This window comes from Danio aesculapii, chromosome 5, assembly GCF_903798145.1.
Source record: "Danio aesculapii chromosome 5, fDanAes4.1, whole genome shotgun sequence".
NCBI classification, from domain to species: Eukaryota; Metazoa; Chordata; class Actinopteri; order Cypriniformes; family Danionidae; genus Danio; species Danio aesculapii.
The window spans coordinates 51,839,625-51,853,510 of NC_079439.1; the positions used below are offsets into that span (position 1 = coordinate 51,839,625).

Consider the following 13,886-nt stretch of genomic DNA (forward strand, 5'->3'; position numbering starts at 1 on the left):
GCTCCTGGTTCCAGCTGGATTGGAAGAGCTCCGTGAGGCCCGCGTCTTCTCCAAGCTTGACCTCTGAAGCGCATACAATCTGATCCGTATCCGGGAAGGGGCGAGTGGAAAACTGCTTTCATCACTCCCTCCGGGCACTATGAGTACCAGGCCTTGCTAACAGTCCTTCTATATTCCAAAGTTTTATGAATGAGATCTTCAGAGACTTCCTCCATCATTTTGTTAGTGTATATTTAATGACATTCTAATCTAGTCCAGTGATCTAGCTGAACATCAATCCCATGTCCAGAAAGTCCTCCAACGTCTCAGAGGCGAAAAATGTGAATTCCACCAACCTTCGATCTCTTTCCTCGGGTACGTAATCTCCGCTGAGTGGGTCAGCATGGAGAAGGGTAAAGTGGACGCTGTCTCGCAGTGGGACAAACCCAAAACCCTGAAGGAGTTGAAAAAGTTTCAGGGATTCGCCAACTTTTATCAACGCTTTATCAAAAATTATAGTATTCTTTCAGCTCTATTAACCACCCTTTTGAAAGGTGAACGGCGTTCGCTCACATGGACACCCGAAGTACACCGGGCCTTTGAAAACCTCAAGACTGTGTTTACTACCGCTCCTGTCCTCCGTCATCTAGATCACACGCAGCCCTTCCTCGAAGTCAACGTGGCTGATGCCAGAGTTGAAGCCATCCTTTTTCAGTGGTCTGGTGAATCCTGAACTCTCCATTTGTGTGCGTACTATTTACAGAAACAATCACCAGCCGAGCAAAACTACGGCATCAGAGACCATGAGCTTCTGGCCATCAAGCTGGCCCTAGAGGAATGGTGTCACTGGCTTAAAGGAACTCAACATCCCTTTACTGTCATAACTGATCACAAGAAACTTCAGTACCTCCACAACGCCAAACATCTGAATGCTCACCAAGTTCGCTGGACCCTGTTTTTTGCCTGATTCAACTTTCATATAACCTACCAACCTGGCCATAAGAACGTTAAAGCTAACACCCTCTCCCAGATGTACTTACCAGAACCCACTACAGATACCCCTGAACCTTTTCGACCTTCCTCTGTCTTCCTTGCCCCTATCCTATGGCAGTCTAAAGAGGAGATTCGAGTGGCTACTGTTGAGGAACCAGCACCCCCCTGAACTTCCTCCTGGCCGCATTTATGTACCCACCAGATGCCGTATCGCTCTCCTAGATAGTGCGCACACCTCCCTCGGCTCAGGACACCCAGGCAGCAGGTGAACCCTCTCGCTCCATTAACAAATGTATTGGTGGCCCAATATGACCAGGGACGTCATCTAGTTTGTCCAGGGTTGCTCGGTCTGTGCCATAACCACCACAACACAACACAGGGTGTGGCTGTCCACCAGGGACATCCGCCTCCGTCTGCTTCATGTAAACGCCTTAATTATATTACTGTCTATTAAGGCAATAACTAGATTACAGATGTCCATGTAAGCATAGTCAGTAGTGTCTTCGACATAAGAGAAAGATTCAGAAGGACACTTTTTTGTCAGACGGCTCACCAGTTTTTCATTCACAGTCATTCATTTTAAAACGCACCCGGTCCATTTTATTTGTATATATTTAACTCGAACGCATAAATTCTACAGGTGCCTGATAGTTAGATGTGGAGCTAACATTAATCAAATTCACTCATATATATATGATTCTGGCCATGCTAACTATAAAAATAAACAAACGAAACAATAAAAAAGGTAAGTAAATAATAATAATAATATTATAATGCAAACCAGGTGCTGCTCAGAAATCTTTTGTGCATAGCAGCAAGTTCTGGTGGCGAACTATAATGTTATTTTAATGATAAATTGTAATAATAAATGTCTAATAATGCTGCTAATTTAGTTTAGTTATAATTTTAGTTAAAATAATAATTAAATACCTGGGTGCTGATCCGCAAAGGACAAGAGGACTATTATTTTGAGAGCGAGTTCACGAGCTCAAATTTGGTTGCCTTATTAGGCAAATTAAAAAAACAAAAAACGGCTGTTTCCTCATTAAAAAAATTTAGTTTGAAATCAAAAATCTAATGAACGCAACGTTCACAGACCATTTATGCGTCATTTATTATTTTATTAATTAACCATTTTATTAATGACAATAAAAGCTACTAACTAACTAAAGTGTATTTAATTTATTTCACAGCTTTAAAATGTATTCAGCATCTAATGCTAGTGTTGGAGTACTGGAACTTGGACTCGGACTCGAGTCCAGTTTTGATTGGACTCGGACTTGTCACGGACTTGAATAAACTTTTACTCGGACTTGGACATTTTGGACTCTGAAAATATCACGAGTTCAGTCGAGTCCACATAATTCACCACACAAATAAACAGATTAAAAATTAATAAAAAACAGTATGAAACTATAAAAATTGCCAGCTGGTCTTTACCTTAAACACAAACCAGAAATAGCCATATCACACAATGCGTGGCTAGATATAGGACAATAATGTCTTCAAAATCAGCCATAATTTGTCTTCTACCGACGAGTTGAAAGAAAACAAAGAAAGGTAAGAGCTTATTTACTTGAATTGTATATTCATATCATAGGGACGATGTTCATACATACTGCAGATATTGTTTTGCTGTTTATATTGGTGTCAATATATCCGCAAATAACTGCCAGATTCAAAGTTTTGCGCTTTGGCTCTGAGCCGGAGAAAGTTGCTTTCATTGATAGATTTAGGTCAGCGCTTCTCAAATCCAGACTTCACAATAGTCAAAGTTTTCCTGTAATGACATCCCGCTATCATCCCGTTTCATTTTCCAATACTTCCCCTTATGTTTAATCTTTCTATGCAAAGTGAAAGTACCGTCAGCACAGCCAATCTCAAAAGTGATAGAACTGCAAGAGCTGTTTAAGAGATTTTTTTTGCTTTATTTTGGCTTGAAAGCACGTTAATATGTATATAAAAATTTCTGCATTCACTTTCTTTTCGTTAAAGCTGTGTGTCGATCGTCACAACTTCTGAATCAGTGTAGCCTGCTTGCTGTCTGACGGACGCGTTCCTTATAATAAACTCATCCCAGATCAGCTTCTAAAGACCAAATTTAAAACCCTGATTTTTATGTGGTAGGAAAGTATAAAGAGAGTGTACAATTACAGTAATTAAATGATGTAATAGCAAAAATGTGAAAAATAATGATCTTGCTTGTAGTAGCTTATTAAGTCAAAATAAGCACAAATGGATTTAATGTAGTTATATTTAAATCCAGTCAATATTCAGAATGGATCATCACTGGACTAAGTCCACAAATTCAAGCAATATTATAATCTTTTTAAAGATAGAATAAGGTTTGTGTACATATCAATATTCAGGTAATATTTTGAATATTGTGTCCATAATGTGAGTCTACTGTGTAAGAATAACCATTTACTGATTGTGAGTGGCAGTATATCTGCCCTACATTTTGATTATGCAAGAGAGAATCTGATAATGACAAATTTCAGATTTGAAAATAGTCTATTTATATGTAGTCAATGACAGAGTGCAAGAATATGAGTATATCATAATTAATCATCTCATAGTTTCATTTAGAAATTATTCAGAACTATGCATAGTTTTACTCTGATGTCATCACTGTCTTTTGAACTGAGGACCAGGACCATGACCTATCCTCAAAAGCCCCCCACCCTCTATTTGTTTATAATATTTTTTTATAAAATATATTAAAATATTTATATTTATTTTAAATAAATAAAATTATTATTATTATTATACAATTAATATTCTAAATATATAACAGAAATTTGTCCTAAATGTAACTGGAACACAAAGACACAGCTGGAGTGATATACAGTACTAAGTTCATTTAAGAAGTCTTTTGCAAGAATATTAATTTAATTTGACAATTCCATAAGATACAAAAAAAATGTTTTATAGAATTATCTGTGGGCTGCAGGGTAGCAAAGTCGCCTCACAGCAAGAAAGTCACTGGTTCGAGCCACGGCTGGGTCAGTTGGTGTTTCTATGTGGAGATTGCATGTTGTCCCTGTGTTGGCGTGGGTTTCTTCTGGGAGCTCCGATTTCCAAAGACATGCGCTATAGGGGAATTGATTAATTAAATTGTCCGCAGTGTATGAGTGTGTATGGCTGTTTCCCAGTATGGGGTTGCAGCTGGAAAGACATCCGCTGTGTAAAATATGAATCAGAAAGAGCTTTAGAATCAGAAAGAGCTTTATTGCCAGGTATGTTGGATAAGTTGGCGGTTCATTCAATCAGCCCCTGATTAAACAAAGGGACTAAGTCGAAAAGAAAATGAATGAATGAATGATAATTATCTGTTGTCTTTTTAGACCTGAATCATGAACTGTTTTAGGCCTAATCTTACCTCCCTGACTCATCCCTCCTTTCTGCTTCATAGCATGTTTAGATAAAATAAGATCATCCTCATATTGTTTTAATTTTTGTTTTGTCCACTTGCAAAACTCACTGTGCTGACATTTCAACATGAAAGGCCATTATGCAGGTTTCACAATGCATGAGCGCTGCGTATTTTATCGATGTGTCCCACAGTTGCAAAAATTTCTTTCTAAGTATTTTGAATGTACAATTGCTTTATTTAAATAAAAGAATGTCTAAGTCAAAGCTAATAAGTTTCGTATGAGTATATGTACACTAGCAGTGGAATTCACCAGAATTCAAATTGGTTTGGGCCGGGCCTAATCATGATCAAGCTGGATAATCGCACGCGCACGCCTGCTTTAACACACTGCAGCAAAGCGATCATTTGAATGGATGAAGATGTCGGCCTCACGGAAAAGAAAACTTGATGAAGAGAATAGACAGTTCAAAGTTGAATGAACAGATAAGTATGTGTTTATTTTGCCACAGCCAGCTCGAATCAGTGACCTTCTTGCTGTGAGGCGATTGTGCTATCCACTGTGCTGCCTGTGATACATCTTATGGATGTTTATTAAAAACAAGTTATGTAATATCAATTGTTTCATACCTTTGACCTTAATAAAATTCAGATTTGGACCTTTATATAGACATTAAGAACCCCTGCTTTAGGCTATCCATACCAGGCGGACCCAGATCATCAGCACTAGAAATCTGCACTGGACTGTTTTTTTCAGTCTCATTCCCGCTGGGTTTATTTCGCAGCCAATCGCCCCCGCTATTTATTCACTCTTTGTTTATTTGGAACAAATTTCTTCTGACTGTTAATTCCCTGTTAAGACAAGAGGAAAGACGAATGGTCTCTCTTTGCTGAACCTTTTTGTTCTGTGCAGATCTGGGTCAGTTGGCATGCATATGGTTTCATTCACTGGGGCTGATAACAGAGTTCTCTGGAATTAATGTTAATTAAAATAAATTTTTGCCTCGGTATTGTAAGCGTAATTTAAACAGAAGAAATGTGAGAAAGTGGCTTGAGAATAATGTCAAATGTGTCAGTCTTGTAAAATAATAAAAGTTCTAAATATATTCTCCTATTTTCATTTTAATTTGAAGCAAGCTAACAAAAAAATGCAAAAAGGCATTTTGTAAAAATGTATCAAAAGTTTTAAATATTAATTTAACAGTTTAATTGTTAATTAAATTTTATTTTATTCATTATTGTTGTTATCATTTTATTAATTTTGTTTAAAAAAAATTTTTTTTAACTTAGGTGGCACCATGGCTCAGTGCTTAGTATTGTTGCCTCACAGCAAGAAGGTCACTGGTTCGAGTCCCGACTGGGGCCAGGAGTGTTTCTGTGTAGAGTTGCATGTTCTTCCGGTGTTGACGTGGGTTTCCTCTGGGGGCTCCTGTTTCCCCCACAGTCCAAACACATGCACTATAGGGGAATTTAATTTACTAAAATGGCCAAGGTGTGTGAGTGTGTGAATGGGTTGCGGCTGGAAGGGTATCCGCTGCGTAAACATATGCTGGACTAGTCGGTGGTTCATTCCACTGTGGCGACCCTTGATAAATAAGGGACTAATCCAAGAGAAAAACAATGAATGAATTTTATGACTGTGTGGACTCGTTGCTGTTTGTTTTTATTAATGTTTGTGTTGTGACCAATTGCTGTGTGTTTCTTAAATTGTTTGTGTTGTGAGAATTTGCAACGTGTGCTGTCAAATTGGTGAAGATCGCTTCTTAATTTGCAGGTGTTTTTTGTAATTGCATGTGCTTTCTTAAATTGCAGCGCGTTAAGCTCTCTCGGCCATAGTACTTTCGATTCTTTCACTCTTACAAGGTTAAAAGGTGTTTTTTTGTATCCATATTTGTTTTAATTATATTAAAAATATCTTTACAATGTGTGAATTTAAAGTATAGCTTATTAAATGAGACACCAAGGGTGCTTCTTAGTTCTTATTTGTGCATCCTCGTTACCTCACCTTGGTTTCTTTCCTTGCATCTTAGCTCCACCCTTTCAGGATTCGAGTGAAGGATGCAAGGAATTTAAATCAAGTGAAATAATATATTCTGGTTTCCTTTAGTGTCACTTCACTTCTTTTAATAAATACTGTAAAAGACTCATTTTTAAATAATTAAATATACAGATAACCATTTACATTGTGATAGTTTCAACCTCCACAAATTACCACGTTTGTCTGTATTATTTTACTGAATATTAATAATGAATTACTCCATTATTAACTGCTTTTTATTTGCATTGAAAAAGTATTACATCCACATGAAAGGAACCTAAACAAACCACATTTCCAATAACTTTATACTTAATATATACCTTATTGTGTATTTGATTTTTTTTAACTGTAGTGATTATTTGTGCAGATGTGAAGGAGGAAAATTTACACATGCGGCACATTTAGTCACCGAAACACTTACGCCACAGATCAACCTGTGTATCCTCACTTATGTCTCTTCAAGAATCCCCCTCTCTCATTGATTCTCACTTCCTTATGATGCAATTGGAGGATTGAGATATCCTACAAGATGGCTGAGCTTAAATGGTTTCTGTGTCGGAGAATGGAGGAGCTAGGGAATAAGGAAGGATACTGAGAAGCACCTTAAGCAGAGGTGGTTGGTGCTAAAAAAATGTGGGGGAAAAAAAAAATCTCACTGTTGGTAACGCAAGTGTAAAAGCCATTTATCAGGTGATGTATCAAAAAACAAAAATATGACTAAAGCATACAATAAATGCATCACAAAACAGTGAATTTTGGTTCAGTTTGGGTTTATTATCAGTAATGAACTAATCAAGACAAGATAATCAATAAACATGTTGCCCAATCACTGGCCAGTAGCACTACTTGAAAATACATTTTGCTGTCTTTTCTTTCTGGCTTGCAAATTTCTCAACCTTTTGGTTGAAGTCAGTGATTGTCACGGTTCGATGAGGGGAAAAAGGGGCGAGGACCCAAGAGCGGGGTAAAGTAATATTTATTATAATAATACAAAAATAAAAAGGCAAAAACAGCAAAACAAACTACCCCGAGGGGGGAAAACATGAATAATAAGGCAAAAAACAAACTTGACTGGGTTGGTGGACAAGGTAGGCTAGGCACACAAACAAGACAGGGAAATATCAACGACGAACTAGCACAGGACAGCTAACATGAGGAGAATATAAGCAGGGGTAAATTAATACACAAACAGATGAACATAATTAACTAATAATGGGTTAACAAGGAGGGTGGGACTGGATGATAGATGGGAGAGCACCTGACACAAAGAGACAACACCAAGCAGGGCCCACCTAAAACAAGACTAGAAATGCAGGTCAATGAGAGAACTCATTAACCGTGTGTTCTTATGACAAGACAAAACACAACACTGAAGCACACAGCAAAAGCACACGCGAATGACAACACAGAGCCACATGCTTTGACAACAGACGCAAGACCCGAGCACACAATAAGTGAAAACCCTACCGTGCGCTCACATAAATGCAACGCGCAGTTTCATCTTAGCGCCAACCAAAACTGAAACCAACTAGATGGAGACGGTGAGAATGAAACAGTGCAATGCTGACGAAACAACACAAACACGAGTACAAGAGCGCGGATGCGAGACCCCGCGCGACCGCATCAAGCGGGAGTGTGCACGGTCCGCGTGCACCTATAACGACGCGCACCCAGACAATGACAAAACAAGTACTCGACCCAAGAAAACTCGAGCCGAGCACTAACAGGACAGGACAAAACAGAGCTAGTGTCTGGACTCTGCCACAAAACAAGAATTAACAAGACCAGAGTGGCAGAACCCTGACAGTGATCTCAGTAACCAGTCTCTTCTCTATTGACAGCATGGCCAATGCATTCAGTCTCACTTGGGTCATGCTGTTTCTCAGAGAAGTTTTATTCTTTTTGAGGTTGAGAAGCACCTCTCAGCTTCTGCTGTGGTCATAGGCATAGTTACAAGAATCTTTAGGAGAGTTACAGTCTCTGAAAAGACTTCCTCAAGATTGTTCTCCATAAACAGCTGGAGTAGGTCCAAAGCACCACAATAGGCTCTGAACTCATCCTTGAAGTAGATGAGACTAAGCTCTGTCTTTAGCTTACTTCCATCGAGCACTGGATAGGCTTTCAGAGTCCTGCTATGTGCATCTTCTGGAAATGCTACTGTATACTGCTCAAACCTGTCTGCCTGCAGCAATGTGGCACAAACGAGTCAGTATGGTATCACAGACCTAAAGGATAAACACAAAAATGATGTAATTATGACAGTGTCTATTTCAACTGCTACATTTAAAATGACCAGGTTGAGTTATAAAGGCAGACCAGTTGTAGTGTTTAAATTCATACTTTCTCAAAACTTCATAAACACGTTCATTCTTAGTAAACATGTCAACCCCCACAAGCGGGAACAGAAGAATAATAAATCTTTAAGATAATAGTTTAAAGACTGGATATGTTTAAAAAGATCACCTCGTCATAAAAATGCATTTACATTTATCATGGTTTTATACAGCCCAATATTCCCAGCTTATAAATCAACAACAATTAGCTTCAAAATTCCTATCAACTATTTTTATATAATGCTTCTAAAATGAGACACGTAAAGACTTGAAAAGAGATCTGAAAAGAGATCTGAAAGAGATTTGAAAAGAGATCTGGTCATTGTATCATCTAAACAAGCCAGTGTGCTTGCAACAAATTAAACTGTATTGTTTCATTTACCATCTGTGGCAAAATGTTTTTGGTGACTACAATATTATTACTCCTCAAAGTATTATTGAGCATTTCCAGCGTTATGGATGTGACATTTGCAATAAAAACTCAAAACATAAATTCACATAAAAAGTTTATATTAACATTATATTGGAACATCTGTTTATATTTTCTAAAACTACTGACCACATAGTTATAAGATCAGAAAAATATCAATCTGTAAACATGTTTTGTACTTTAAATGAGGAAAATAAACATGTGTCTACAACATTTCGGTGCCAGGACTTTGAAACAGAAACAAAAAAAACAGTAAAAGGCATGACTTACATCACACCTGCCACGGCTGCCAGCCAACTCCCTTTGTCATAACAAGTGCTAAAAAAGCCCAGAGTGTACACGCGCCCGCGATCACTTGACTGCTGATGAATTTGCAAGGAAGGTCGATGTGGTCCAAGCTCCCTGATTCTTTTTTTTCTTCATCCAAACCTCTTGTAAACGGATATCTTTGCAAAGACACAATGTAATTTTCCTTCATCTCGAGAAATTGCACTTGCTTCCACTTTGATTGATAGTCGTCAGTTAACTAAGGAGCTGCTACTAAGTGAAAGGTTCAAGTGAGAATTGTCCAATCACATAAGGCCAATCATATAAAAACAAATATGATTCGTTCTAAACAACAAAAATGGGTGGGTTCGGGGCGCAGTATGCTGCACCCCAAGGACAATTTAAAACAGGCCAGGTTAGAGCTTATTGTCATATCACATGCATTGCAAAAGTTCGTGTACCTACATAGACACTCATTAGTCCGGCGCCCCGCACACATATGAAAAAATATTATTCATACATTTTTATTTTTATTTTCAATAAATGTTAGTATGACAAACTGTAGAATGTTATCATTAAATTAATTTATTTTGGTAATATTTGTGATAATAAATATTAACATATTAAAGGGGGCTAACTTGAAGGGGGGCGGTGCCCCAGCGCCCTCTATTGACCAGCCGCCACTGCCCTTAAGAAACATGTTTAAATCTGATTATGTCTCTCATTGTCAGCATTTTTGTTTGTAGCTTATCACACAGGCAAACCAGCAGGTGGGACAGATGAAACAGATGGAGGAGCTGATAAACACCTCAAACAAACTGGAGTTTGACAAAGTTAAGGTCTGTAAATTTAGTCTTGCATTAGTGAAAATGACAAAAAGATTCCACCAAGGAGTTTTACAACATGATATCACAGACTAATCTTTTTATTTTATACAATGTTACAGCGTATGAGGGAGACATGTATTATTTAATTTGCAAACAAAATATCTATTTTTGTCAAATTGCAGCACTTTCAAACATGTTATATCTGTTTTTTTTTATTATATTTCTACAGGTCATTCCAATTGTCTCTAAAACACGTTGCCTAGAAAAACACGGAGAACTACAAGAACTGAGTAAAAGAGGGGTCTCTCTTCAGTATACGAAACAAATGTTCCCCTGTATACATGTTCTTTTTAATGACCTTCTCATTCTCACACTAGGAAAAGGTTAGAAGATTTATCCTTAAAAATATAAACAGCCCATATTAACAAACAAAACTTTCCTAACTTATTGTAAGAGATATTTATATCTCTGGCCTCATGTTGTGGACTTTTGTGCCTCGATCTCTCAGTGGTTGTCCCAGACCGCTTTATGGTGATCGATTATGCTCATAGGTCTCTGGTTCAAGTACAGTCCACAGTAAACAGTCTTGGTCCACACATGGATCATTGTTTCTGTTTGACCTCTCCTGGAAAACCATCGGGGTAGCACCTGTGAACACTTGCTCAAGGCTAATACAGAGTAAGATGCATGTAGTGCAGTGGGTTTTATTCATACCAATAATTGAAATGTCAGCTATGTCTGTAATATGACATCATTATATATTATTTAAAATACAATCAATTTTAATTGATTTCTTTTAATACACATTTTCCCAGGTCAGACATGCATAGGTGGATTGCTGCTTTCCCATCAATTAATGAAACCTTTGGGAGGAGAAGATTTATGAAGATTGGGTGAGCTTGTAATTGTAACACTATTGTTGTAGATTAATAATCAGGAAATATCTTCCAAAATAAAAACTGAGATATGACTTGACTGTGCCTATAAAGTTCTACAATATGCCTTCTGAATAAAAGCTGAATAAGAGCCTGCTTTTACAGACATCATGCTTTATAATTAACATTGTGTGTATGTGTGCTGCGTTGTATCAATCAGATTGTCCTCAAGTACAGTTGTCAATCGGTATGTAGCTAAACAGGCAGATGAGCTTAGCTTGGAGGTATCTGAGGTCATCAATGTGCTGCGCAAAACCAATGAAGGTACAAAAAGCAATCACTTAAATATTGTGGGCTCAAGTCTTTAACACTAAATTGGATTTAAATTTTGTATTACCCCCTCAAGGTTGGTATGAAGGCATACGTCTCTTTGATGGAAAGAAGGGCTGGGTTTCCAGCAGAGAACACACTAGAAATACCACTGATCACCAAAGACGACGGACGTGAGAGAGAAGTACCAAATCGCACAGTCAACCAGTCAGAAACAGTCCAAAGCTGATTGCCATTGACCTATTCTAAAAGTGCCAGGAGCAATTGCTGCCTATCCTATTTACTATCTCTTTTAACAACATAACAACAACAGTCAATATAACTGTCACGATCACCAGCGATCTAAAACACAATAGATTGTTGAAAACATGCACAATCACGTACGGACTACAAACCGCCCTTCATGAATTACAACTCCATACATGCACTCGGCTCACACACGTTCCTTATCCTGACTGATTGCACACACACCACCGGAGGATTGTCAAGGACTGATTACACACTGTTTAAGCAGCACACACACTTAGTTTAGTCGCCGAGTATTGTCTACTGTTTTATTGACACTACAATGCAGTTTCCTTTGTCTTGTTTTTCCGCGTTTTTGATCCTCGCCTTGTTTATTTGTTTAATCCTGTTTGCTGCCTGCCTTGTGACCATCTGCCTGTTATTTTGACTATGACTGGATTGCCCTTATACATCTGTTTGCCCCTGTATTAACCACTGCTTTCCTGACCTTGCTATTAAACCTGCATTGGATCCACACCCCTGTTGTCAGTGTCACTTCCTTGGTTACAATAATAAAACATAATAAAAAAATACTGCTCTAAAAGCAACATTTTCAATTTAGTAACAGACGCTTTTTTCTTAAAAAAGGATATTGTCTAGCAAACACATTCTTAGGACTTAAAGAAAAATTTGAGAGTAATTAGTAATATTAATATCATCTTTTAAAAAATGAAGAATATAAACAAAGTCATAAGTGAGAGAATAGTGGCCAAGCGAGCTTAACGTGCTGCATTTAAAAAAACACATGCAATTACATGCAATAAAAAAACTCCAGCAAATTAAGAAAGATCCTTATCAATTTGACAACATTACATGTTGCAAAACCTCACAAAGCAAATACATCAAAAAATGTGCTGCCTTTTCTAACAACACAAACTAAGAAACCACTTGCATCTTTTCTCATTTATGCATTTGTATCACACCTACATACCCAGAGATGTATAAAGTGCTAGATACCCAGACTTAAGTAAAGGTACAAGTACTCTATCAAAAAGTGACTTGAGTAGAAGTAGAAGTGCTCTTTAAGCACCATACTTAAGTGGAAGTACTAAAGTATTCAACATTTATGTACTTAAGAATTGCAAGTAGTTTATTTCAAAATTTACTTCTCAAGTACTGAAAGTAAAAGTACAAGTATTGTGTAATGTAGTTATTAAAGAGCCCATATTATACATGAAATAGGGTCATATTAGGTTTTAAGGGTCTCCAACAACAGTTCTATTATGCATGCAAGGTCAAAAACACTTTCATGGTCTTATAATCTGCATTTATTTTTACCTAATTATCCCAGCGACTCCCATATGAATCGTTCAGCGAACCCGTCCTCAGCGCGAAGCTAATCTGCACTGATTGGACCGATGACAGCCTGTTGTGATTGGTCGAAACTGACAGCCTTCAGCACGAGACAGAGTGAAATGCCCAGCAGCTAATCAACAATATAAAAGTAGTCACAGTGCATACACGCTTTATAGTGTAAGGTGTGGATTTTGGCTGCCAGTGGGTGAATGTAAATACAGATGATGGACTTAAAAAACAGACGACAAACTATTTTTATTGAGCAAAAACTCCAAGAACTGGCGAGGAGCCCGTCACAGTCTACCTGCTCTTTCACACCAGACACACACACACACATACAAACACCTCCTCCTCCCCTTAGAAGACACAACACCAATAGAGAGGGAGACGTCCGCGACACCTCCCTCACCACCCGTGTCCTCAGTTATATCTTGCTAACGGGTCACTTTCGTTTTCACTTTTGGGTTGAGGGCGGCGTGATCGTACTTAACCTAGAGCGGCAGTTCAGCTTGCTGAACCGGCCCTGCGCAACACACACACACACACACACACACATTACCCTCACCGTTCACCTAGACTAGAGCGCCAGTTCAGCTTGCTGGGTGCAATTTAGACACCTCCCTTGAACCTGAGCTGAAATATTTTGAAACTTGACCGTTGCATGTGTGTAGGAATAGCTGGCGATCCGTAAACAAAGCGGCACGCGTCGCGTTTTCAACGTGGTTTTACACTTGATATGAGAAATAAAGAGTTAACCTGATACAGTACACGCGGTTACAAGTAACAAAACACAACTAAACACATTAGTTTGCATAAATGGGGTGTAGAAACTGATTCATGATGCAACTGATCCATGTTCT

General features: G+C 38.1%; 1 protein-coding gene across 1 annotated transcript in view; it reads left to right on the forward strand.

Moving 5' to 3' along the window:
• arhgef15a (Rho guanine nucleotide exchange factor (GEF) 15) overlaps positions 1 to 11,653 on the forward strand; it is a 76,352-nt gene extending 64,699 nt beyond the window's left edge. The window contains 9 exon segments of the mRNA XM_056458459.1: positions 10,160 to 10,252; positions 10,470 to 10,631; positions 10,763 to 10,861; positions 10,863 to 10,918; positions 11,056 to 11,105; positions 11,108 to 11,133; positions 11,335 to 11,350; positions 11,353 to 11,439; positions 11,522 to 11,653. Of these exon segments, the coding sequence (XP_056314434.1) occupies positions 10,160 to 10,252; positions 10,470 to 10,631; positions 10,763 to 10,861; positions 10,863 to 10,918; positions 11,056 to 11,105; positions 11,108 to 11,133; positions 11,335 to 11,350; positions 11,353 to 11,439; positions 11,522 to 11,622 (690 nt within the window). The 3' untranslated portion in view covers positions 11,623 to 11,653.
• The last annotated feature ends 2,233 nt before the right edge of the window (positions 11,654 to 13,886 follow it).